General features: G+C 36.3%; 3 protein-coding genes across 3 annotated transcripts; all 3 read left to right on the top strand.

Annotated features, from left to right (window-relative positions):
• The first annotated feature begins 626 nt into the window (after positions 1–626).
• Positions 627–15,384, top strand: LOC114359424 (uncharacterized). Its single transcript, XM_028313826.1, has 11 exons — positions 627–698; positions 769–1,113; positions 1,187–1,347; positions 1,438–2,200; positions 4,800–5,039; positions 5,448–5,614; positions 7,264–7,268; positions 13,507–13,541; positions 13,978–14,199; positions 14,589–14,761; positions 15,248–15,384. Exons 1-11 carry the CDS (start codon positions 687–689, stop codon positions 15,312–15,314), a joined length of 2,190 nt encoding a protein of 729 aa, XP_028169627.1. The 5' UTR covers positions 627–686; the 3' UTR covers positions 15,315–15,384.
• Positions 4,573–6,284, top strand: LOC114359455 (cuticle protein 7-like). The gene is made up of 4 exons (XM_028313869.1): positions 4,573–4,607; positions 4,800–5,039; positions 5,448–5,614; positions 6,086–6,284. Exons 1-4 carry the CDS (start codon positions 4,596–4,598, stop codon positions 6,156–6,158), a joined length of 492 nt encoding a protein of 163 aa, XP_028169670.1. The 5' UTR covers positions 4,573–4,595; the 3' UTR covers positions 6,159–6,284.
• Positions 15,385–20,926: 5,542 nt separating the features above from the next.
• LOC114359459 (cuticle protein 8-like) lies at positions 20,927–21,988 on the top strand. Its single transcript, XM_028313874.1, has 3 exons — positions 20,927–20,968; positions 21,148–21,393; positions 21,818–21,988. Exons 1-3 carry the CDS (start codon positions 20,957–20,959, stop codon positions 21,986–21,988), a joined length of 429 nt encoding a protein of 142 aa, XP_028169675.1. The 5' UTR covers positions 20,927–20,956.
• The last annotated feature ends 5,396 nt before the right edge of the window (positions 21,989–27,384 follow it).

Below are 27,384 nucleotides of genomic sequence, written 5' to 3'. Positions count from 1 at the left end.
AGGCACTTTATTTATTGTAAGTTAATAGCATGAAAGATACAATGTAGGTACATAATAATTCAATACAAATCCTATATTATGTCCGTAAATTATGAAACAAATAGTACCTACATACTGACTTACGGACTGTTTTATTTTTAATACCTTGTTTGTACCACATGAAGCAATAAAGATATTATGATTATGATTATGATTAAATAGGAAATTTACACCTCATTTATTCAGCGTACTTATTCTGTACAGTAGCTTAAAGGTCTATTACATTACTCTTGTTTACTGTGAACACCTACTCAGAATCGCACAGGCACAATAAAGTAAAACGATTACGTCAAAGATTTCCTGGTAGACCAACCGCGTCTCACTCACTGCAAAGGATAAAGGAATAGATAAATATTTCCCAGTGTCGTTGCACAAGTTACGCACTGAGCGGACTACTGAAACAAAACCTAATGTCACACCGAATTAACAGCTTTTTGTAACAACCGAGTTCTGAATAGGATAGAGAAACGGAGCCTGTGTTAAATCTTCATTAACATTTTAATTGTTCACCTCTATTCATCTACTCAACGACATTGGTGGTTTGTTTCGGTATTACCGAACAGCATATTTTAAGATAAACAAAGCACCTTTTATAAGAGGGGACATTCACAAAAATATCAGTAGTCTTCCACAGATCACCAGGAAAGATGATCCTCAAAGTAAGTAGGCATCCTAACCCAATAAAACTTGTGAGAGTTCATAATTTCAATGTAAATATTTTTCTTTCAGATCGCAGCCATCGGGTTGGTCACGGCTCTTGTATGGTTACAAGGTGCTAATGGAGCTTCCTACTCGAAAGTTTACGTCCAGTCTGGTGGCCCAGATGTAGTTCCATTGGAATATTATAATTATGGTGCTCCGCCCGTGATCTCAGATCCCCAAATAGCTCGCTTATCAGCAGCGCCTATTGGATCAATCGTACCTGTTCAAACGGTATCCAATGTAATACCGCCTTGCGTCTCGCCGTGTGTGGTCTCTGGTCCTAGCATTGCCCCAGTAGCTCCAGTCCCCAGTGCTAAGATTGTTTCCTACAACTCTCCACAAATTCCTGTTGTGGTTGCGGCAAACAAGGACGTATGTATTATTTTGTATTTAATTACTTTAAATACATAAAAGGATATTAATGCATTATTCATTCTCATTTCAGCATGGTTATGAATATTCTTACGTAGTATACGATGAAAATACTGGCGATAGAAAAGCCCAACGTGAACTAAGTGATGGCGCTGTAGTCCGTGGAGAGTACTCATTTTTGCAACCCGACGGGTACGTTCGGGAAGTGCAATATACAGCTGACGATTTGACGGGGTAATGTCTTAAATATTAATGTATGGAAGCTCATGCAATTATACAAATAGATCGCCAGTAATGCATTTCTTACCTATGTTTTTTTTATAGATTCAATGTCGTCGTTAAAAGCATTTTGCCCGAGACTGTTAAAAAACCCGAAAAAGGTGAGCAAGCTCCGTGTCCTATTGTGAAACATGAAGATTTAAAAGTAAACGTATCAACTGATGCTCCATCTCATGATGATCATGGGCATGAAGGGCATGACCATGGACCTGAAGGTCACGACCATGGACACGAAGGTCATGACCATGGGCCTGAAGGACACGACCACGGGCACGAAGGTCATGATCATGGACCTGAAGGACACGACCACGGACACGAAGGTCATGACCATGGACCTGAGGGACACGATCATGGACACGAAGGTCATGACCACGGACCCGAAGGTCATGACCACGTGCACGTTGAATTAGTAGAAGTCAAGGAACCCACACATGAAGCAGTCGTTGTAGAGCACACAGAGCCTGAACATGAAGCTGTTCAAGAACACGAGCTTGTTCACGAGCCAGAACCTGAACAAGCGCATGTTGAACAAATCCCCATAACAGAGCATGCTCCCGAACCAGAGCACGAGCATCCCCATGCTCCTGTGCCAGCCGTGGAACAAGTTGAAGTACATTCCGAAATCCCAGCGGTCACGCACGAAGCGGTGGTAGAAGTAGTTGACTTGCCACACCAGGATCCATCCCCCAATGTGTTAGTACCTTATGATGAGGTACTCCGATGCTTACAAGCCAAATCTCAATCACAAAAGGGATTGAGCTTTTCTCCACTAACTTACATTATTTTGCCAGCTTCTCAACGCCCATGTTAAATAAATCTCACAGATCTAGTCTCTATTACCAATTATTTTGTCACAACTATGAGTTTCATTTGATGCATTAATTTCAATGGCTGTTTTGTTTAAGTTTATGAATAAAATGTATGTTAAATGTTTGTTTCTTTTTTTAATGTACTTAAAAATCACGCACACATCCCAATCTCATTTAAAATAAGCATTTTAATCAAAAATATTACACACAATGAAAATAATGCTGTAGAAGTGAGTTTATTATTTCACTGGCTACTTACTATATCTATTACTAAACATAATAGAGTAGCGCCAAAATAGAAATATAATTGACAACACAACCACTTTGATAGCCTATCGATCAACATCAACCTTGGAACTTTTAACTCGACCTAATGTTGATCGATAAAGTCCTCTCATTATAATTTGTTTACGAATATATTCTAGCATTGTAATAAGTATCGATTGATGAAAGAAACTTAATATCGTTTTTAAATATGAAGTATCAATTAATATTAAGTCATTAGTGGTCACATGATTTAAAAAAAGTAGAGTTATTAGGGCGATGTCCGTATTTTATTTTCATCTGAGAGCATGAATCTAATAAAGCAAGAAATACATATCTCTATAATAAAATAACTTATTTCAGTACATTACGTTAATAAGCTGTCTACGTACATAGACAAGTAGCGGTTGCTTAAAATAACATGCATAAATTTAGTTTCTAAACAACTTATTAAAAAATTTAATAACGTTTTCGCAGTCTTAAAAAATTAGGGCAGGCAATACTTAACTTCCACGTCCAAACTAACGCAAGAAACTAAATAGTTAACACTCACGACCAAGGTAAGCAGAATAGTTTAGAGTTTCAAAACCACTATATTTTCTCAAGCGAAAACATTAAAAATAACGTTTAGGCGTGTTAAGTCCGTAATAAATAAACAACCATTTGCAATATTTCTAATACTACGAATTAGGTACTTAAGAAACTGCGTCGACATTAAACAAAATAAATAGTTTATTGCGACTCTTTTTGGCCATCTTACTCAATACTAAGGGTCATGCTATGATCATTATCTATTATCTAGTATGACACACTTACATTAACTTTCTGGAACATTCCAGAATGCCTTTATACACGCTACTTGACATTCCTTCTCTACTATACTTTCAACGCCTCTACAATGTATTCATTATTAGTTGGGCAAAGTCTTTTCGTACAGCCTATGAGCAAAGGATTTATGCAACTTACTAGTGTAGAGCAAGCTATACGACATTCACTCGAGCGAGTTAAGTGTTCAATTTTCTAAGTAAAAATGCGATTTACTTAGATATTTTTGAAATCTTAATCTTTAAATCATAGTATGAATCACAAGGTATGCTACCAAAATGTTAATGATTCGAAATGCAGCAAGCACTAAAAGGGAATAATTTTTAAATCAAGTAAGATCTATATTAAATAAATGTATACCCTATAGATAACACAAAATTGGTTATTATAGTGTCACCTGGACTTAATTAAACACATTTGCATGCTACTTAAACTTCAATCTTGTTTTTTGTACATTAACCCAAATCAAATAATGTAGGGTTTATTTTAAGAGCCAGTAAGGCCAGCAGGCAAATAACCTACGGATACAAACATAACATTCTTTTCTTTCAATGCTAATTTGTCGCCACGCTAATTTTACTTCGAATGCTTGCCCCTGAACGCGTATAAAAAGTCATTTCAAATAACTATCGGAATCAACAGTCAAAAATAAACGTAGCTTAAAACGGTCAATGTCCCGTTTCCATTCTTGGTACCTACCTTTATTAAGGATCTGTAATTGTAGCTTCATCATTATTTCAGCCACAGGACACCCACTGCTGAACATAGGCCTCCCCCAATGACCCCCTCCACAGCGCCTTCCTGCTACCTTCATGAGGTCGTCGGACAACCTGGTGGTCCCACGCTACGTTTTCCGGCACGTGGCCTCTACTCCAGAACCTTGTAGCCCATCGGCCGTCAGTTCTGCGTACTATGTGCCCTGCCCATAAGCTTATTCCAATCATATTCACTAGATCCTGTTAACGTGAATGAAAGATTACGGATCAAATATCCGCGTTAAGTTTTCCGCCTGCACAGACATTCTTATATCCGACCCCTAGGGTTACAGCTATAACAATGGTAATTACACTATCTCAAAAACGATATCGCATAACGCGAGCTCGCGTGAACCGTCGAATAGACAGTGATTAACGGGTCCGTATTAATATCGGAACAATGTGCGACCTTGAAGGTGTCAAAGTTAAGTCAAGGCGCCGCGCATTTCTCCGCCCCACCGGCCGCGCACGCGTCGGCTGCGTTCTATAAAACCATTCTGCAGGACCGTTGACATCAATCAACTCTATGTTGTTATACACTAAACACAAAATGTTCAGCAAAGTAAGTTAATAATAATATTAAAATTATTAATAATATAAAAATATATTTGATAAAAAGTATAATTAAAATTAAAACAAATCGAATTTTCTATTATTGGAATTTGATCAAAATCAAAATAAGATCTACTTGGTTTGGAATAGGCCCAATTATATCAAAATAGAGCTGATATTCATAAATTACCTTTACTTCCAGATCGTAGCTTTCAGCGCCCTCTTGGCCGCGGCCAACGCTGGTCTCTTCGGGCACGCCACCTCGCACCAGAGCATCGTCCGCCACGACGAGCACCACGCGCCGGCCCACTACGCTGCCCCAGTAGTCCACGCTGCCCCAGTAGCTCACTACGCTGCCCCAGTAGTCCACGCCGCCCCAGTAGCTCACTACGCCCCGGTCGCTTACGCCGCCCCTGCTGCTCACTACGCGCATGACGAATACGTAAGTGCACATAATGTGCTAAGCTTCTAGATTATAAGAATCATGATGAATCATTCACAGTTCTATTACCCATTTGTTAAGAGAAATGAGCCTTTAACATTATTTTATTTATCACGCTTCACCACTCTGATTTTAATGATTAAGACCAAGTTCTGAATAATATCGCGTTCTTATTATCTATTTATTATTATTTCAGTGTGCATAAATTCAGATGCTTCAGTAATTTTCAATTTTTTAAACACTTTTCTGACTGGCCTCACGAAACAAAGCTTGAAACTTGNAATGGCATACATTGTGAACACGCATAATTTGCTCATTACCTACACTAATATTTGCCTCCCAGCATTGATTATGCTACAATATCTATGAAATTGCTATCAAACTGATGGCCACCGATTGCTTTCACAGGCTCACCCTAAATACGACTACGAATACTCAGTGGCCGACCCCCACACCGGCGACCACAAGTCCCAGCACGAGTCCCGCGACGGCGACTCCGTCCATGGCTACTACTCCCTGGTCCAGCCTGACGGCTCCGTCCGCAAGGTCGAGTACACCGCTGACGCACACAACGGGTAAGATATCAAAACTTAAAAAGACTCAACAATCTTCATAATTCAATTTTAAAAAATATACCTACATAAAGCTGCATACAAAGTTGTAGTTTCAACAAAAAGACAAACACAAACGATAAACATCAAGCTATTGAAGACCATAAAAAACTAAGCCTGACGAAAAAATCAATTTTCTTTTTTATAGAGAGAGCTTTGTCTTCAGACTTTGTGAAAACATACTCACTCAGACATAAACATCTGACCTACCAGTGACGTGATAACTTTTATCGGCGTCAAAATGTATGGGCAAAATCGATAAAATGACGCGATATCACTTATCGCGGCGCGCATCCTAGGCCTACTACCTTTGACACCACATTTTTGTATCTCAAATTAAGCGCCATGAAAATGCGACAAATATACATAGTAAAATAAAATTAACCTACACCACATTTTATTTACGACTTTTAACCCAATCTTTTCTTGTTTCAGTTTCAACGCCGTAGTCCACAACACCGCCCCCATCGTCCACGCCGCCCCTGCGCACGACTACCACCATTACTAAGCTAAATAATTACATTTTGCCCTGATTCATGTGTGACTGAGCGATCTATTTATACTTTTGTATACTGTGTGCTAGGAAAAGCTGATTGTTCTGTAAATAAAGTATGGTTGAGCTTTTTTCATAAAACATTATTTTTAATATAACCCATCCTATACAAGAGTTATGTCATTCGTTTATCCCAACATTATATTATACAGCTTTATTAAAAAAACATTACACATATTAGTTAACTGACAGTTTTCTCATTTTCTGACATAGCTTAAAAGGAAGATATCGATATTCCAAAGACTATGAGAGCTATATGCGATTTTCCTGATACATCTGAATAAATCTGTAAATTTATTACATAAACATAAGTTTAGTTAGATGATAGATAAGTGGAGACCATAACTAAACCAAAAAAAAAATGTTTACTCAAACCTAGAAGAGCTCTTAATACTGAAAACAAAGGTTTTTGTCAATCTTTGTTACGAGAAAAAGATCCTACATTGAACTGTACTTCTACTCCAACTTAAAAACCAATGATACAGAGTAGGTACAGAGTAAAATATATTTAGGAGAAAGAAATTAAAACAAAACATTGATCACATCAGTTTTTCAGTTGGCAAAACGAGCTTTAATTTTACTCTATCATGTGGGATGCAACCACTGAGGCCATTATCCGGGTATCGACATTAAAAACTGCTATAGGCTGCTTATTGCGTAGCCTAATTTGACCAACAGCTTAACATTTAATCACAGAGTAGTTATTTCCCGACAATTAGGTTGATTACAGTCTGCAGTCTCCTTCCTGACCAATTCGATACGATTTCTCAAAGTATTTTTTAAATTTTTATTCCCGCTTTTGGATACCATAACTGTCGTTAGTTATGGTATCCCCGGACTAGGTCAAATTCCAGAAATACTATAACAACTTTATCTTAATAATAAAATATTAAATAAACATGATGATGATTAAATAAAGGCTAATTATGAAATATTATAAGAGCAAGCCTGAGAAACATCTCAAATGGACGCCGCTTTTCCGCAAGTTTTTAAGCTACTTCATACCTTAGTAATCTCGGAAGTAATTCTTATAATTCAAAGAATTCATGACACTTTACAGTACACGTAGGTTTGTAATAACCAAAGCTGTAAACAATGACTTAATTCCCTGTGGTCGATTTCTTAAAATAATATAAAACAATGCTGAACCTATCATCTGAATCACTGTAACAATAAAGTTTCACATTTTCAGTAACTATTATTTAAAAAAATCTCTCTTTTGTATAGAAGCTTTTATATTCAGTGCGATTTACAGATTTTTAAACTGTTATTAAAAATTAACATAAATTGTATTATGTATAGTTGATTTATTGAAGCTTTGAAGTCTAATGTAGGAAAAGTTATATCTTATCTACATAGTTCCATGAGTAAAATATTATTTTAACTAAAAATCAAACACCTAGCATTAATTTTTAGCACGATATCATGATATCGAAACAAAACCGTTGACACACAAATTAATTACTAAACCGTTAATTACTAGCTTAGGTTCAACTAATTAATAGTTTTAGTTTGTTAGGTGTTGAAATGGGTAAATGTTTAGATTGAATGATAACGAAATATCATGTAGGTATTTTATTTCCTAAGCGTGAGGGTTACAGTAAGTGCTGTGAAATATTTGACATTATTAATACTTTAACCGGAACAGTATATTGCTGGAAAGAGTTTGAAATCATTAGAAACATGTCCATAGTAACATATACAGTGTGAGTCACGTTAAAGTCTACATATGAAAATAGATGAAACTAGACCTATTTTTATCGACAAAAAAGAGGTCAAAAATTTTTTGAGATTTTTTTTTATTTTTTATTGAATTTTTTTTCTTCCAATTACTTATTGTAAAGAAAACGTAATAACTTTTAAACTACGCGGTATATCCTGGTAAAATAAAAACAGTAGTAATGCTAAATAAAAGGCAATACTAAAAAAATACATAAAACACACAAAAAAGGCCAAAAAATAATAAAAATTGATACTTTTTGAAAAAAATCTGCTTTTAAATTCGTGTTTTTTTGGTTATTTGATAAATTTCTCCAAAAAACAGGTGGTTTTTATTACTTTGTATTATTCTCTATCGTATTATCTTTGAAAAACCAAAAATCGCATGTCTCTATCCCTATCACAACATTTGCTATGAGCGTTTGAACGAAAAAAAATTCTATAAAAATTTTAAAAAAAAATCTCAAAAATTTTTTGACCTCTTTTTTGTCGATAAAAATAGGTCTAGTTTCATCTATTTTCATATGTACACTTTAACGTGACTCACACTGTATAATACGTTCGTTCGTTTGTTCGTTTTGGCCGAAAGACGTCCACAGCTGGACAAAGGCCTCCCCCAAGGATTTCCACAAACACCGGTCCTGCGCCGCTCGCATCCAGGCACCTCCCGCAACCTTCACCAGACCTTCGGTCCACCTAGTGGGAGGCCTGCCCACGCCAAGTCTTCCGGTTCGTGGTCGCCACTCAAGAACTTTCCTGCCCCAGCGGCCATCAGCTCTACGAACTATGTGTAAAAATTTGACACTATTAACACTTAAACCGGAACAGTATATTGCTGGAAAGAGTTTGAAATCATTAGAGACATGTGCCTAGTAACAAAATACAAATATTATAAAATAACGTAGTTTGTATAAATGATTAACTTAATGAATGGTGATGAAGAGATTATTAACACATTTTTACAGTTTTAGAATGTTTATAAATTAAATGCTGTTGAAAGATTCTATCGATTCATGAAGGACTTTCAGATTGGTCTGTTTTTCAGGATGTTAGATTTATACCACACTTTAATAATATTGCTGAAATTTTGACTCATAATTTTATGTTATTATAGTTCTTGCAACTCACGAATTCGAGTGAGCTTTACTTGTGTACATAACGATAGTGTAATGTCTATGAAAACTTTTGAAAAACTAACAATAGCGAGCCACCACACATGTAAAGCTCACTCGCCTTCGTGAATTTCAACAACTGTTTATTTTGTATAAAGGTTTTAATGAGGGCTATCGTTTTATACTTATCAGTTGGCACCCCTGGCGATTGACAGGACCTTACTCTACAGTGGCGGCATCTTGATGAGTGCAAATGCGATAGTCCTCCTACCACTTTAGCGCTCACCAGTTGGTGCCACTGTCTTCGCTACTAGCAAGTGACAGGACCTTACTCTACAGTGGCGCTAACTGGTGAGCGCTAAAACGATAGCCCTCATTGTATCATTTGACACGGCCCAATTGCACCGATTTAAGACGCCCTTCAAAATACGAAATACTAATGTCTATATTACAGTGGGCAGCACACTAAGCTTTACAGTTTTGTTGCAAAATATCACTTATAACAACTTACTAAGATGCCATTNTGCGATTTTCCTGATACATCTGAATATTACATAAACATAAGTTTAGTTAGATGATAAGTGGAGACCATAACTAAACCAAAAAAAAAATGTTTACTCAAACCTAGAAGAGCTCTTAATTCTGAAAACAAAGGTTTTTGTCAATCTTTGTTACGAGAAAAAGATCCTACATCGAACTGTACTTCTACTCCACCATAAAAACCAATGATACAGAGTAGGTACAGAGTAAAATATATTTAGGAGAAAGAAATGAAAACAAAACATTGATCACATCAGTTTTTCAGTTGGCTACTGAGGCCATTATCCGGGTATCGACATTAAAAACTGCCATAGGCTGCTTATTGCATAGCTTAATTTGACCACAGAATAAATAATAAGTTGATTTGACCAACAGCTTAACATTTAATCACAGAGTAGTTATTTCCCGACAATTAGGTTGATTACAGTCTGCAGTCTCCTGACTAATGCGATACGATTACTCAAAGTACCTTATTTTTCAAATCAAATCAAATCAAATCAAATCATTTATTCAATTTTTATTCCCGCTTTTGGATACTATATCTAACGACCGCCGGATTAGGTCAAATTCCAGAAATACTATAACAACTTATATCTTAATAACAAAATATTAAATAAAGGCTAATATTGTGAAATATTATAAGAGCAAACCTGAGAAAAATCTCTTCAAAGAATTCATAACACTTTACAGCATACAGAAGTTTGTAATAAACAATGACTTATTCCTTGTCGTCGAATTCTTAAAATTATAATTATAGAACAATGCTGAACCAAAAATTATCAGACTGTAACAATAAACACGTTTTCAATGACTAACTATTATACAATTCTTTATCTCCCTTTTTGTAAAGAAGCTTTTATATTCAGTGTGATTTTACAGATTTGTAAACTGTTATTATAATCCCAACTAATATTATAAATGCGAAAGTAACTCTGTCTGTCTGTCTGTCTGTCTGTCTGTCTGTCTGTCTGTCTGTCTGTCTGTCTATCTGTCTGTCTGTCTGTCTGTCTGTCTGTCTGTCTGTTACGCTTTCCCGCTTAAACCTCGCAACCGATTTTGATGAAATTTGGCATAGAGATAGTTTGAGTCCCGGGAAAGAACATAGGATAGTTTTTATCCCGGTTTTTGAAACAGGGACGCGCGCGATAAAGTTTTTCTGTGACAGACAAAATTCCACGCGGGCGAAGCCGCGGGCGGAAAGCTATTTAACATATTTATGCATTCAATAAGTTGATTATTGAAGCGTTGATGTCTGATCTAGGAAAAGTTACACAGTTATCTAGTTCCATAAGTAAAATATATTTTTTACTTAAAATCATCATCATCATCATCTCAACCATAGGACATCCACTGCTGAACATAGGCTTCCCCCAATGCTTTCCATGTTGCCCGGTTGGTAGCGGCCTGCGTCCAGCGCCTTCCTGCTACCTTTAAGATGTCGTCGATCCACCTTGTGGGTGGACGTCCCACGCTGCATTACTTAAAATCACCTAGCATTAATTTTAGGTTCAAATCATAATATCGAAACAAAACCGATGACACACTAAGGCGAGGTTGCACCATCTTACTTTAACCACATCATACATAATAGTAGCTCTTTAACTTTGACAAACGACAAAAATCTGTCAAACTCCATACAAAAACACCGGTTATCGTTATAGTTACGGTCCAAGTTAGGTGGTGCAACTCAGCCTTAAATTAATTACTAAACTGTTAATTAGCTTAGGTTCAACTAATTAATAGTTCTAGTATATTAGGTGTTGAAATGGGTAAATGTTTAGATTGAATGATAACGAAATATCATATAGGTATTTTATTTCCTAAGCGTGAGGGTTACAGTAAGTGCTGTGAAATATTTGACATTATTAGCACTTTAACCGGAACAGTATATTGCTGGAAAGAGTTTGAAATCATTAGAAAAATTTTCATAGTAACATACGTTCGTTCGTTAGTTCGTTTCGGCCGAAAGACGTCCACAGCTGGACAAAGGCCTCCCCCAAGGATTTCCACAAACACCGGTCCTGCGCCGCTCGCATCCAGGCACCTCCCGCGACCTTCACCAGACCTTCGGTCCACCTAGTGGGAGGCCTGCCCACGCCAAGTCTTCCGGTTCGTGGTCGCCACTCAAGAACTTTCCTGCCCCAGCGGCCATCAGCTCTACGAACTATGTGTAAAAATTTGACACTATTAACACTTAAACCGGAACAGTATATTGCTGGAAAGAGTTTGAAATCATTAGAAACATGTGCCTAGTAACAAAATACAAATATTATAAAATAACGTAGTTTGTATAGATGATTAACTTAATGAATGGTGATCAAGAGATTATATTAACACATTTTTACAGTTTTAGAATGTTTATAAATTAAATGCTGTTGAAAGATTCTATCGATTCATGAAGGACTCTCAGATTGGTCTGTTTTTCAGAACGTTAGATTTATACCACACTTTAATAATATTGCTGAAATTTTGACTCATAATTTTATGTTATTATAGTTCTTGCAACTCACGAAGGCGAGTGAGCTTTACTTGTGTACATAACGATAGTGTAATGTCTATCAAAACTTTTGAAAAACTAACAATAGCGAGCCACCACACATGTAAAGCTCACTCGCCTTCGTGAATTTCAACAACTATACTATAGACATACTATAGTTTGAGTTATTTACATATTGTTTATTTTGTATAAAGGTTTTAATCTATCGTTTTTATACTTATCAGTTGGCACCCCTGGCGATTGACAGGACCTTACTCTACAGTGGCGCCATCTTGATGAGTGCAAATGCGATAGTCCTCCTACCACTTTAGCGCTCACCAGTTGGTGCCACTGTCTTCGCTACTAGCAAGTGACAGGACCTTACTCTACAGTGGCGCTAACTGGTGAGCGCTAAAACGATAGCCCTCATTGTATCATTTGACACGGCCCAATTGCACCGATTTAAGACGCCCTTCAAAATACGAAATACTAATGTCTATATTACAGTGGGCAGCACACTAAGCTTTACAGTTTTGTTGCAAAATATCACTTATTACAACGAACTAAGACTTCATAATCATTAGCTTGATGTGCTCTCATCTGTATACGCAAACGCCATTCACGTAGTAATCTATTCTGAACGGACCTCCGTCAACTAACTTAAAATTATCGCCGAGATCCGCAAGCCGCATTATGTTCATATTCGTCACGACCCATTTACGTAGGCTGGCGCGTGGACAATGGGGGCAATTGGTAATGCTAATCGGTAATCGGTAAAACACTGTATTATTGAGAACAAACGCAAATAGATGGACTTTAATAAGGCTCAGAAAATTAGATGTTAGATATTTCTTCACTGCAAACAATAATAAATAATTAATTAGCTATTAAGTTTTGTTGTTGTCAAAGTTTAGGAATTAGTTTGTGCACTCGTACAATTATTTACTAAGGCTGAGTTGCACCATCTAACTTTAAGCGTAACTGCATATAACGATAACCGGTGTTTTTGTATGGAGTTTGACAGATTTTTGACGTTTGTTAATGTAAAAGTAAGGTGCAACCCATCCAAAAAAATATAGTTTGGATTAACAAAATTAGCGTGGGAAATTATAAGTAGAGGTATAAAATGAAAACGTAATAATGCTCTTGTTTGCAAGCCTATCATTTATAATGATTTAATGATACTTATTACTGGAACTACGCTAAACCTACGCATTTTTTACGCGCTAACTACTCCAGCGTGACCGTCCACGCACAATTTGAGCGCTTTGCATGGCTACCAGCAATCGATATCGATACCATGACACATATTTGCGCCAATTATATGATCGGTTTTTAGTTCGACCTTATGCTATTGTCATTGTCGCCCGAGGTCCGCATGCTGCCTGTAACCCCACTTGTTCTTGTTATAGCATATAAAAAGCAGTGGGCGGTGGCTGTTGACATCAATCACAAGCCGACTTTGAAACTACAAGCAAAATGTTCAGCAAAGTGAGGAAAATTAATTTGTGTATTTAGTGTTTTTGAGTGAATTTTTAAAAATAAAATATGTGGTCCTTTAAGTGTGAAAAGGATATGTGTGATAATCATCATCAGGTCATTTAGACTCCACTACAGGAGCACATTGTGATCAGGAGATCATTGTGGAAAACCTTGGGGGAGGCCTTTGTCCAGCAGTGGACGTCATTTGGCTGAAACGAACGAACAGGAGCACAACCTTCTCTATGGCATGAAGGATTTGGCCTACACTCCCTACTCAGGCCAAGCGGGCTGGGGTCTGATTTTCGAGTCCATTAGTTGCCTTTTGTGATATCTACGAAAAGAGTGGACGTGACCCTATTCAACTCTTCTGGAACTAAACGTAATTAATAGGCCGGCAGTTATAGTGTTTAAAGTGACAAGTGCTAAAAAATAAACGTTGTTCCAGATTGTAGCCTTCGGTGCCCTCTTGGCTGCGGCCAACGCAGGCTACCACGGTCACGCGGTGTCTTCCCAGAGCATCGTCCGCCACGACGAGGGTGGCCACGCTCCGTTGGGCTATTACGCTGCGCCCGCGCACTACGCCGCTCCCCTGGTGCACGCCGCTCCCCTGGCCCATTATGGTGCTCCCCTGGCCTACGCTGGCCACTACGAAGGTCATGATGACTATGTAAGTACTTGGAATATTCTCTGGACACTGCAATGAGCACCTAAGGTAGATGTTATTGTTGGTATGTGCTCGAGAGTCTATGTAAGCAGTTTCTAAAACAACAATTATTACACTGATAGAAGTGCTTCAATTGTATTAAAACTGAATATTGAAGTATGAAAAACCAGTTGACAGTGATCACTGATCAGTTTGGCCAAGACATTGCAGGTTCTTTGATAATAATATTTGATAATAATTATTATTTATCAAGAATTTTTGTGCTTCTGTTCTACTATTAGACTGACCTCTCACCATCTGTATTCCTTCTGATTGTAAACAGTCTGAATCGTTAATAAAGGTTGACATTGGCTGCTGATAATGATTTATTAATACCTCAATTTTACTTTCAGGCCCACGCTCACCCCAAATACGACTTCGCTTACTCCGTGGCCGACCCCCACACCGGCGACCACAAGTCCCAGCACGAGTCCCGCGACGGCGACTCCGTCCACGGCTACTACTCCCTGGTCCAGCCTGACGGCTCCGTCCGCAAGGTCGAGTACACCGCTGATGACCACAATGGGTAAATACTATTTATTAATTAAGAAATGTATTCAACTAAAACGTTGCTAAGTGCTATTGAAAGAGAACCCTTTATTAGTTTAATATCACTTGTGGCATCTGAGTCAATGGAAAGCTGTACCGACAGTAGACGTCACAATGTGGCCGAGCTTAAAAAAATTATCCGTCCCGGAAATTTATTTACTCTTTAATCCTACTAAAGCAGATATTTTTAAATACTATATCATCTGAGCGTTGAATTATACTGCTCACCGATCGAGCAAGCATTAAGTAATTAATATTTACAAGTCTAGTTACGCATGTCAATCTTAATTATATAAATTGATAGAAATTGCTGGATTAAAATGTTTTCATCATAAATCTTATCTCTCTTTTACCAATTGATTCTCTTTTACCAATTGAACTGTTACTATCGTCAGTCTTACTTTACCTTATCTAATATCTTATTTTTTAGATTTCTTGTATCTTAATTAATTTAATTTTTCAGCTTCAACGCGGTAGTACACAACTCCGCCCCGTCCGTCCACCCCGAGCCCGCCTACCACCACTACTGAACAAAGACTTGTATTCTTGAAGCCATGAACCAAACTTTGTACTTAATTTATTAAAAACCTTAATATTTAATTCTATGTTTTTATTTCCTTACAAATGTATATTTATAAGACGAAAATGTTATTGTTTAGGTAAAAGTCAGTTAAACGACCATAAATGGAATTGACCCCTTTTCATTACAATAACTTACTTAAAATAACTCGAACCAGTCAAATCAACATAGGAGGCAGTCTAGTATAATAAGCTATCAAATAACATAACAATATAATTATCTTTAATCTAGCATGTGCTAAACAACTTTGAACTTGATATTTTTTTCACAGAGGAATGTGTCTATTGTTTTTCATCAACCTTTATAAGACAAAGATTTTATTTGACACTATTGCGTCAAACTTGGCCCTCAAAGAGGGTCACACTAAATTATAGAGCAGCGCTGCCATAGCCGACAATTATCGCATAGAACCTTTACCTGCAATCCATTTTCGGTGTGCCCCCGAGTGTCAATTGAGTATTATCTAAATCACTTGTCACCGAAACTAATAATAAAGGTGGAGTGCGTAACTATGACTGTTATCCTACAAAATATCTAAACTACAGTGAAATAATTCGGCTTTGTTGGCTGTTTTACAAGGTGTCTAATAGGCCATTTAAGTCCGAACGATAAAGACATCAAGCGCTGTATTTTCGTGTAACCGCGCCACGCGGGCGTGACTGAATGAACTTGATTTATACGCCTTTATTACTAGGTGTTTATTTCGGTGCTACTAGATTTAATATGACACTTCGTAATTCTGTAATTTACAAATAATAGCTATAAACAATGGCAAAATGGAACAATGCATTATAGGTAGGTACTAGGACGTAATTTCACGCGTCAATTCACATTATTGAACTTATTGAACGAACTTGTATTCCCAGATGCTCATGGTAAGCGAAGTAATGCTTCCTTAAATCAAAATGTACCGGTATATCCAGACTGACTTCAAATCGTATTATAATTTGTAATAGTAAGGCAGTTTATTTTCGTTTTAAGTCCACGTCCATCCTCTTCTGAACTTAGGCATCTCATAGTGAGTCCATTTCACGAAATGTTCAAATGAAATGTTTGTTTTTGGGCTTACGAAAGCAGTGTACCTATTACAAAAAGTAAAACCACGAAAATGTTATTTTGATAATTGAAATAAAATCCGCAACAGAATTAACATACCGCGCATGTATTACCCGAACACACGTAGGCGTAAAACAGTTAAGTAAAATCACCGAGAAATCTTTGTTTGGCAAGAATAGCTCGGTAATAAGACGCACAACGGATACCGGATTCAGTAAGCTCATTTTCCCGTTACTACAATAACACAAAGCAATATTTGAGCTTTTCAGAATATAAGCTACCTATGTGATTTTTATCTTAGTTTCATTCTATAATGTCTCATCTAAAATAGTTACGGTATATTAACGGCCTCTTTAATTGACTTCAACTTATAACGCATCTAAAATTTCACCAGAACGAGTCGTGTACTGATTAGGCTAGACGTCATCCTACGCTTGGGCTTGCATGTGATCTCTATACAAATGACTCTCAGCGATGCGGGACCGTTTTGACTGTATACTGCGTGGTACATAGTGAAGCTACTGTATACATTTCTGTTACCATCAACTGCTGACCGGCGATGGCGCTCTGATTACCGCCTGCACAACCTGCCCTTGATGGTTCGTGCTTGTTAAACCACACAATGTCTTTAGAGACAAATTATCAGTTAGCAACTGCAATTTCAAAAATTGAATCAAACTCTAGTTATCTTTGAAGAATTAAAAGCTCAGATGTATAAAAAAAAGTTTACGTCTAGCTGTAAACTGCCATTGACATAATGATGATAATATGAAATAATGTAAACCATTACATATGAGAAATCTTCGCATAAAAACAACTGTAGGTAAGCTGAAAATTGCAAAAATCCTTTTCTATATTGGTACCAGCTGGATTAGACCTTTAAATATAAACCTCTTCATCGTATGGCATACCTTTGCTGCTTAATTGTGTAAGCACAGATTTAAAATTGAAAAGGCATTCTAGCCCGATAGTTTAAAATTGAAAATACATAATAATATCTGGAAATTAACAATAATACCCATTTAAATTATATTAGGTCTGAGATATTAATTGAACAATTAAGTTTCTTTTAGCAATGTACTGAATAGGAAACCGAGTCGGTTTTTTAAAAAGATTATAAAGACAGTTGATTGTCAGTTATTAAATACTTATAAAAATAATTGGTAGGTAGGTACAATAACAGCTTTAAATGCTTATACACAATCAGATATTTCAATTAAAATATTAAAATAACAAATTCATAGAAGGAATTAAGAAATCCTCTCATTCCTTTTATTTAGTTTTCTGAAAACAATAGTTATAGTAGACCGTATTTTAAGTATCGATCCGTACTTCCCGAATCTATATTAAGATATGAAATACCAGTTACATGAATTGATTGTACGCATATAACCCAGTTGCGTATTATGTAATTGCTAAGTGTCAAAATAATATTGATTTACGTATCCCTCGCCCATTTATTGTCATTATTATGAGAAAGACTTCCCGATAGGACTGCTATTAACAATAACGGGATTTCATAATATATTTCAATGAGCTTTGCATTTCAAAATTGTGAATGAAGCTAGCATGAATAACCAAATAGGTAAATAACGTTCCTCATAGTTTAACATTATTTTGATGAAAAACACATCTGGACGAAAGGAAGAACGTTAGTGGTATGGAAAAATGATATTTTTTCCTAATAAAAACATTTAATGGATTCAAAGTAAGAGACAAACGCAAACAGTACAAAAAATCTTTTCAGAGCATCCAGCTAGGCTCAAAACACATTTTTTCCTTTTCTGCCTTTCTTTGTAGTGCATTGTTATATGCCTATTTTGTGTAGCATGGTTCCTATCATACAACTTGCTTCATTTGACTTGCTACTATCTCTACTCTACTCGTACATAAGTACCAAGGTAGGTAGTACCTATATCTCGCAGCTGACAAAGTTTTTGTTGCAGGAAAACAAAAGCTAGAGCTCGTTTCTTGTTTTACGTTCGTTTTGTTGTACTCGAATCGTAGATATCACACACGGAACATGAGAAACGATTATCGCTTTACTCGTTATTTATATTTTAGCCATACAATAAAATATTTGCCATACTTTACGTAACATACCTAGTTAAGTGATTGAACTAAGCATTTTTATTACCCGATTTAGAAACATTCCGCTGCAAACCTAATTGCAGACACCCACTTATAGTTACGCCTTACAAGTTCATTAAAACTTTATTTATAGTTCATTTAACTTGATTATTGGCTATTTAACTGTAATTATTATTCTTGTTAATTTAACTAATAAAATCAGCGTTAGCTTAAAATAATTTTAAATGCCACACAATCGAAATATTAATAAATGATTCCGAAATTTATTTCAAATTAGAGAACTACTTATAAGAAATAAAGTTTATTTGAATAAGCCAAAATAAGGTAACACGATTTTCCATTAAAACATGAATTGACTACTTTATTGTTTTGGTTACAAAATATAATCTAAATAACACAAACAAAAGTTAATGCAAAATACTCAAAGCTCACATTTACTCACGACAAGACAACATAATGGCGGAGTACCTACGTTAATTCATAAGTTTTTCTCATACAAACGTGCGCAGTAAAACGTACACAAACACAATCTTATCACGGCCCACGCTGGCCTAGTATCATGCGTATAATATAAGGTTCGNATTATGAGAATGACTTCCCGATAGGACTGCTATTAACAATAACGGGATTTCATAATATATTTCAATGAGCTTTGCATTTCAAAATTGTGAATGAAGCTACCATGAATAACCAATTAGGTACTTATCGTTCCTCATATTTTAATATATAATTTTGATGAAAAACACATCTTGACGCAAGGAAGAACGTTAGTGGTATGGAAAAATGCTATTCTTTCCTAATAAAACATTCAATGGATTCAAAGCAAGAGACAAACGCAAACAGTACAAAAAATATTTTCAGAGCATCCAGCTAGGGTCTAAACACATTTTTTTTTATCCTCAACGAGGAAGCTCTTCTTTTCTGTTTTTCTTTGTAGTGCATTGTTGTATACCTATTTCGTGTAGTGTCCTGTCATATAACTTGCTTCATTCATTTACTCGTTCATAAGTGCCTAGGTAGGTAGTACCTATATCTCGAAGTTGAAAACTTTTTCTTACAGGAAAACAAAAGCTAGAGCTCGTTTCTTGTTTACGTTCGTTTTGTTGTACTCGCAGATATCACACACGGAACAGGAGAAACTATTATCGCTTTAATCGTGATTTATATTTTAGCCACACAATAAAATATTTGCCCTAGTTTACGTAACATACCTAGTTAAGTGATTGAACTAAGCATTTTTATTACCCGATTTAGAAACATTCCGCTGCAAACCTAATTGCAGACACCCACTTATAGTTACGCTTTACAAGTTCATTAAAACTTTATTTATAGTTCATTTAATTTGATTATTGGCTATTTCACTGTAATTATTACTCTTGTTAATTTAACTAATAAAATCAGCGTTAACTTAAAATAGTTTTAAATGCTACACAATCGAAATATTAATAAATGATTCCGAAATTTATTTCAAATTAGAGAACTCCTCATAAAAAATAAAGTTTATTTGAATAAGCCAAAATTAGGTAACACGATTTTCCATTAAAACATGAATTATTGTTTTGGTTACAAAATGAAATCTAAATAACACAAACATATGCAAAGCTCACATTTACTCACGACAAGACAACATAATGGCGGAGTACCTACGTTAATTCATAAGTTTTTCTCATACAAACGTGCGCAGTAAAACGTACACAAACAATCTTATCACGGCCCACGCTGGCCTAGTATCATGCGTATAATATAAGGTTCACATAGTATTTTTGTTAAGTAACGATCATTTGGCCGTAATGAACACAATGTAATAAGTTTCAGTGGGCGAGTTATGCCGATAAAATTGTATGTGTGAGTGTCCTAAGGTTCGTATGGAAAAGCCTGATGTGAGAAGTTGTCTACATTTTTGCCAGTCCACAAAATCAGTGGCCCTCGTAAGTGATTCGTATGAGTATTTGGCATCTCACTCGTGTAAATATTTTGCTAAGTTTGTAACTGTAGCGTTTATTTTATGCATTGGCTAGCACCAAAAAGTTACAACCCAAAAATGGAATCATCACGTAACGGTTACGTGATGATTCCATTTTAACCTAAGCTTTCATGGGGATAAATAAGTCATATGATAAAGAAACCTCGACTACATTGTAGAGAGCAGTTGCTTTTTACGAGTATAATAGCTTGCAAATGGTTCTACAGGAGGAATTTACTTCTACCTGTTTCTCATCATCACTCATACTTCGCTTACTTTGTATACCCATGAGAGCTTCATGGAAAGAGGTCATTGCACACCTCTCTGCACTGTGTCGAGAATGTGCAAGACAAAGCAACGCGACCTTGCAGGCGCGGGGACGACCGCGGAGTCCGCGCCCCACCGGACAACTCCAATTCTTATAAAACCCACCGCGGGATACCAGATGTATGTCAGTCACGCACTACGATCCCACACAAAAAATGTTTGCCAAAGTAAGTGAGAAAGTAAAGTGATAAAGATTTCCAGGATAACAGTAGCTTTAGATTGCTCTATATTGATCATCACAACAAGATCGCAAAAAGCTTTTTTGATAATCTTAAACACAGGAGCAAAAACACTTCACAGGATTGTCAGCTCTCTCTCAAACACTAAAGTCTCATTTTCTATGCAGATTCTTGCCCTCGGAGCCGTAGTGGCTGCTGCCCAGGCTGGTCTGCTCGGCCATGGCCACGGATACTCCGTGTCTTCGCAGCACAACGTAGTGCACCACGACACCCACTACGACAACCATTACGCCCCTGTGGTCCACGCTGCCCCTCTGGTCCACGCCGCCCCTGTGGTCCACGCCGCCCCTATTGTCCACGCTGCCCCTGTGGCCCACCTCGGATACGCTGACCATGGTCATGAGGACTACTACGTACGTAGCTTCCTATGTAGAATATGCTTAAATATTTACCAGTTTAATACTCGAACAGGAATCTATTCTAATTAGATCTATTGATTTCATATAATCTAACCGCTTTTGATTAGAGACTGAAAGGCGTTTCAATGGCTATTAAAATGACATAATTTCTGATAGCTGATAGCTAAACAAATATTGGTCAACTTGATTAATTTGTAAGGTTTTGCAAATAAACCAATATTGACTAGGAAGTCGATCTAGTATTTTGTCAGACCTATAATTATGGTTGTGGCAACTAGACGAGCGCCTCTTATTTTATCAACAATTATCAGCGAAAGGAAAACTGGATATCCCAGATATGCAAACTAGAGTTGTCCTAAGTAGGGCAGTTGGTGTCGTAACTGTTTCTACTTTCATTCATGTAAATGGTTTTCCGCAGTCTCACCCCAAATACCACTACTCGTACTCCGTGGAGGACCCTCACACCGGCGACCACAAGTCCCAGCACGAGAGCCGTGACGGAGACGTCGTGAAGGGCGAGTACTCTCTGCTCCAGCCCGATGGCTCCTTCCGCAAGGTCGAATACTCCGCTGATGACCACAATGGGTAAGCAAACTCCAATAAAATCTTCGAATATTATCTACTCGTAGTTAAAAGAAACTTTGAGGGACTTCTCAAATAAACAAAACACTGCCAAAGCGTTCATTTATCTCAGGATTTAGCTGTTGCTTCAATATATTTTCTGGACTTTTCGCACTGTCACGCACGCTATGTGCTTATGTTCTTAACTTAAAATAACACGCTGTATGGCCTGTGTACTAAGAAATTAAATTGAACCACCGCGTACAAGTTATTGCAAGAACGTTGACAAATTTAAATCTCAGATTAAGGTGTCGAGTTACGCACTTTTTCACGAGGATCTTTAATTTTTCCACACTTTTTGCCGTATCACTCTACTTATCTACTTAACATAAAAATTACATAAATTAGAGAACATTTATTTAACGTGCGATGTAATACCTACCTCGCTGATGATTTGCAACTTTCCCCGAATTGTGCAAAACAGGCCCGAATACTGCACATATTTGCTTTAAGGAAATATGCGCGTAACCATGTGACTTAGAATCAATGTTTACATCCAATCATATGGTCGTCAAACCGGTACCGGGCATATATGCAGGTAATGACCTCTCTCGACCCGCGCTTGCTACTGTCTGTCAACGAACGGGCAGGTGGCAAAGCAAGTGTCGACAAACAAGTTTCAAAACGGGTTCTCTTGTCATGTTTACGTTTTGAACAATAGTTCTAATCTGATCGACGTCAGTTCCTGCAACATTTTCGCTATCGCTCTCTAATTGGAAATAAAAAACAAGGAAAGCAAGTGACGCATGTGAAAGACAGGATTTCTAAACATTTGTTTGTTTACAGCTTCAACGCCGTCGTCCACAACTCCGGCCCCAGCCACCATGTGTACCACTCCCAGCACCACCATTACTAGATCTCTAAAAGCATTAGCTGTATCAACCATGTCTATTTATTCTCGCTGTGATCTTCATGTACATAATGTACTATCGATTTAATTAGTCATTAAAATAGTACAAACAACGCTGTTTCTTATTTTACAACAACTCAATAAACCTAGACTGTAATTAAGTGATTTCACGAAACCAAATGTTTAAATGATATGCTCTAATAACTACACAATTACAAGCAGAAAAATAAAATGTACCCTTGTTAAACTAACATTACAAATTATAAACATAGAAAACTGGTTCATCCACAACAATTTATCATGTTACGAAAATAATTATCTCAAATATGCGTCAGTCTGTCGAAAGCACTTCAAACGTTCAACATTTATCACCTACTACAGGTCGTTAGAGTGATCTGCGTAGTAATTGTGGCAGGTTACACAAATAGCCAAAAGTTCTGCAATAAAACCAATACTTTCTTGAAATATTGGTAAGCAAAGATATTCGCTACTTTTTAGAGGTCTTCTGGAGTAATTTTTGGTAATAATAGTGCCTCTACATTCAGTAGTGACCTCAAATTGTAACTTACCCACGCTTTCAAGGGCAAAAATAAAAAACCGCAACGAAACACACTCGTAACGTAGATGGTGTGATATTTGTTTGACGAGAGAGAGACAGTAGAAGTAACGACACCTGTACGTACATTCAGACTTTATCAAATACTATGAAGTAATTTAGAACTGGAACGATACCCTGGTATAGACAACTTACTGCTTACTGTAATTCACATAATAAGCTCACTCAGAAGCTGATTAAACACAAATTCGAATAACTATTTCTAATAATATTGTAACATAATTTATATCAAATACCTCAATCATTTCTGGCGCTGTATGCAATAGCTTATTAGTCTATCTAGCAAGCTTTTGAACTACACCGCAAGTAATCAGATGCAAAATAATAAATAGAAATTACTTTAGTTGAAGTTAAGTCAGTTGTATAACAGTCTTATTGCAGTTCACAATCCCATCTATGGGTGGATCTGAAATTACTCCACCACAGCCACAACAATTAGTGGAAGGGTGTGATACCCTTAAGTCTTACAATCAGATGGTATTAAACCTTCCTAGAACCTCTGACCAGGCTTAACCACTATTGAGTATTGAATATTGAGTATTGAATAACCTCTGAAGCCAAGCATCTCTCACAAAATATGATGATGATTTACTTTACATAACATGGCATCAGAGGAAAAACGTAATCAATTTCGGATTAAGTTTTTGCTGTATTTGATACTACATACTTATTTACTTCAGGTTACTCCAGTATTACTCATAATTTATAAAACCTAGCAAAAAGTGGTTAATTACTTTCAAGTGTAATTACCGACGCAATTAACGATTCGAACGTGTATCAAGTTACACGATAGTAATAAACATGTAAAATACATTTTTTGTTTAAGATATACATGAAAGCACAAAGGAAGGAGAATTATATGAAAGTACCTTCTGATGAGTATTTATGTTTCTTTTTTCACTGTAGTCTCATGTTTATAGAGGAGTATGAAAGATGATTAACAGTTTCCAGTGGATCCACAAACTAAGATCCATGCAAGTGGATCCACGCGAAGTCATAATTAAAATTTAAAAAAATCTACTAGTTCGCACTTTCCTTTTGATATCCTTCAGTGATAATTGTGAACTAAAAACCTTATTCCTAGATAATTTTTTTTTTCAAGTTTCATCTACCTTATTATACGCACGAATGCACAGGTTTTTAACAGGAAAAATAAAATCAACAAATATTTTATTTATTGATTTATAATTACATAAATTATTAAAAAATAAATTTAATCGATTCCTAATTTTATTACTTTTGAAACTAGGTGTTTTCAGGAGAAACCGTGGGACAAGACTAACTTTAGAACAACAATATTTTCTAATAGTACTTTTTAAAAACCTTGGGGGAGGCCTTTGTCCAGCAGTGGACGTCATTTGGCTGAAACGAACGAACTTTTTAAAAGGTTCTTACTACTTAAAAGGTTCTTACAGATAAAAAAGAATATTGTATAGAACATTTTATAATTTCAGACTACTCACGTACCCGTATAAAGTCGAGGGCACAATTTGTTAATAATAAACATAAGGTGTGTGCATTAATGTAGGTAAGTAGTTAAGAATAATAAGCCAAACTGATAGAGTGATTACGACGACGGGCTTTTAGTAAATATACGAAGATAAAATCAAAAACGTCATATAAAAATAATAATTTGTCACGTTTATCAACAGAATTTATCTTCGAGTGTCCATTTGTCCAAGCCTCGGCGTAATTCACCTTGACTTAGCTGTCATTTCGAAGCAAACTTACCATTTCACAATGCACATTTAGATAAAATTCCTAGGCCTGCGATAATATTAAGATTTAATTAGGTTAATCAGTAAGGTCACTTATCTTATAATGTAAGTATCCTCCAGATCATTGCTTTGTGAGGCAACTACTCTGTAGTTATTTAATTTTTTAGCGTTAAGAGTCGCATCTCAAATCGTGTGTTCAATTCCCGCCTTAGGCAGTTCGATTTTTTCAAGTTATTTATAATTTTCAAACTACTCTGTAGTTGGACAGGATTTTAATTTAATATTATTATTCAATTCTCTGTTGACAGAATAACATCTAACAGAGTACAGTTATGTGGGGAAGCCCCTCATCCACTCAAAAGGTTTGGGTTCGATTCCCATCTGGGAATCTGTATTTGCGTCTCTCTTACGAACCTTACAAAAACATTTTATATTATTCAATTCGAAATCATTATGTAAATATAGTCTGTTTCATTACTTTTAGACTGAATAAACAATAAGATACGTGATACAATAATAATCAAAATATAATAGGCATTGCTGATAAACACATTTATTTCAATCAAAACAATGACAAGGTTAGCACCATACATTTTTCACCGCAACGAAAACAATTAGCTAACGCCACATATCGTGTGCTCAACGAATAGGCTTTATGCTATAACGATATGCTCTAATAACAAAATCAAGGAGCTGTCAACACTTGATGAATTGGTGGAGTCACGGTCAGCGCGGGTGAGTGACCTCTGAACCGCAGAATTACACCTTTCAATCAAAGTGCGCCCGCGCCTGACCTTGTAAACAACAAAGCTCGCGTTTTCCGATCAGAAAAGGTAAGGCTTCCGTAAGCACAATTTTTATGCTGCAGCCAGAAATACATTTTGACTTTTTGTTACGATACGTAAGTTAGGTATGTCAATATAAGTGCAGGTGGAACGTATAGCATTCCATGCATTTCGCCAGCGTTCCTATGCTGTCGCATACTACTTTTATGACTGAAAATTCCTATACAATTGTGCTTTAAGAATATAGTGATGCAGCGCTACATTTTCTATCTGAAATTTATTTAACACTAACTACTAAATAACAATCACGATTTACGATAAATGATAAACATCATGATCTATTTAGTAGTCAAGTATTCGTATTTAGTTGTGTTCTTAAAGTTTACAACTAACTTCATTCAATCATACAATTCTTACCTGTCGAATAGAGAAAACATATTTTCAGCAAGAAAATTTGCTTGAACGATTGAAAAACTGTAAGTCGTTCTGAAAATAACCAAATTTCAACCAGATACTGCGGCAATTAAACCTATCTTGGCCGGCTCTACATCGAATAAAGCGCAGCGCGCCGTGGGCGTGTAAACACAATCGCCAGAAAATCGATTTAACGTAATCGATATGCAATAATCGTACATAATTAAAGTCTTAGGTGCTCTTGAAGAGTATTATTTTTATTGGGCATTGCATGAGTTTCGGATTGATTGAAATTGTTTCCTTTGTTTCATTTAATCATTACGACTCATTGCAAATTCTTATGAAACTACATATGTTGTTATCATCTAAGTACGAGTATGAGGATTGTAAACAAGAAAAAAATATTTGTGTTAACAGAAAACTAAGTTACTAGGGACTATTAAAGAACTTATTACTTCAGTTCATTTTCCTTATTTGACTCAATTTGTTATTAGCCAGTTTCAAAAACTACAATTAAACTTGAAAGATTTGGCGGGATTAATAACGGTTTTTGTCTACTTTATTGATCTTTAAGAACAAAGTTGTTGCTAAATGCTCAAGATTTAATTAGTTTTATAGCTTAAACTTAACTTTTATTAGGGCCTTAATGAATGCAATGATCGTGCGAAACCTCGCCCGTTAAGCTAAACAATTGTGACAAATGTATACCGATTTCATTAACAAATTCGTGCTTCGATCGTAGATATGAATCTCAATTTCTTATCGTTAATGGCTAAGGGCTAACTGTTATTATAGTAATTTGATTCAGCGTGCAATCTATTGCGCCTTTAAATATCACTGGTCTTTGTCCATGGCTTTGCTCGTGTTAATTTGGATCTGACGCAGATCTGAACTTCAGTCTCATAATTTAGGGAATGTACTATGTATCATGAGTAGAGTCTTAGTTTTAAAGGATGCCAACGATTTCAATGTCACCCTGTA

Source organism: Ostrinia furnacalis, unplaced genomic scaffold (genome assembly GCF_004193835.3).
Source record: "Ostrinia furnacalis isolate ACB-3 unplaced genomic scaffold, ASM419383v2 OfSCF4391, whole genome shotgun sequence".
NCBI lineage: Eukaryota > Metazoa > Arthropoda > Insecta > Lepidoptera > Crambidae > Ostrinia > Ostrinia furnacalis.
Note: the sequence above shows the minus strand (reverse complement) of the source record. Positions and strands in the feature narration are given on the sequence as shown.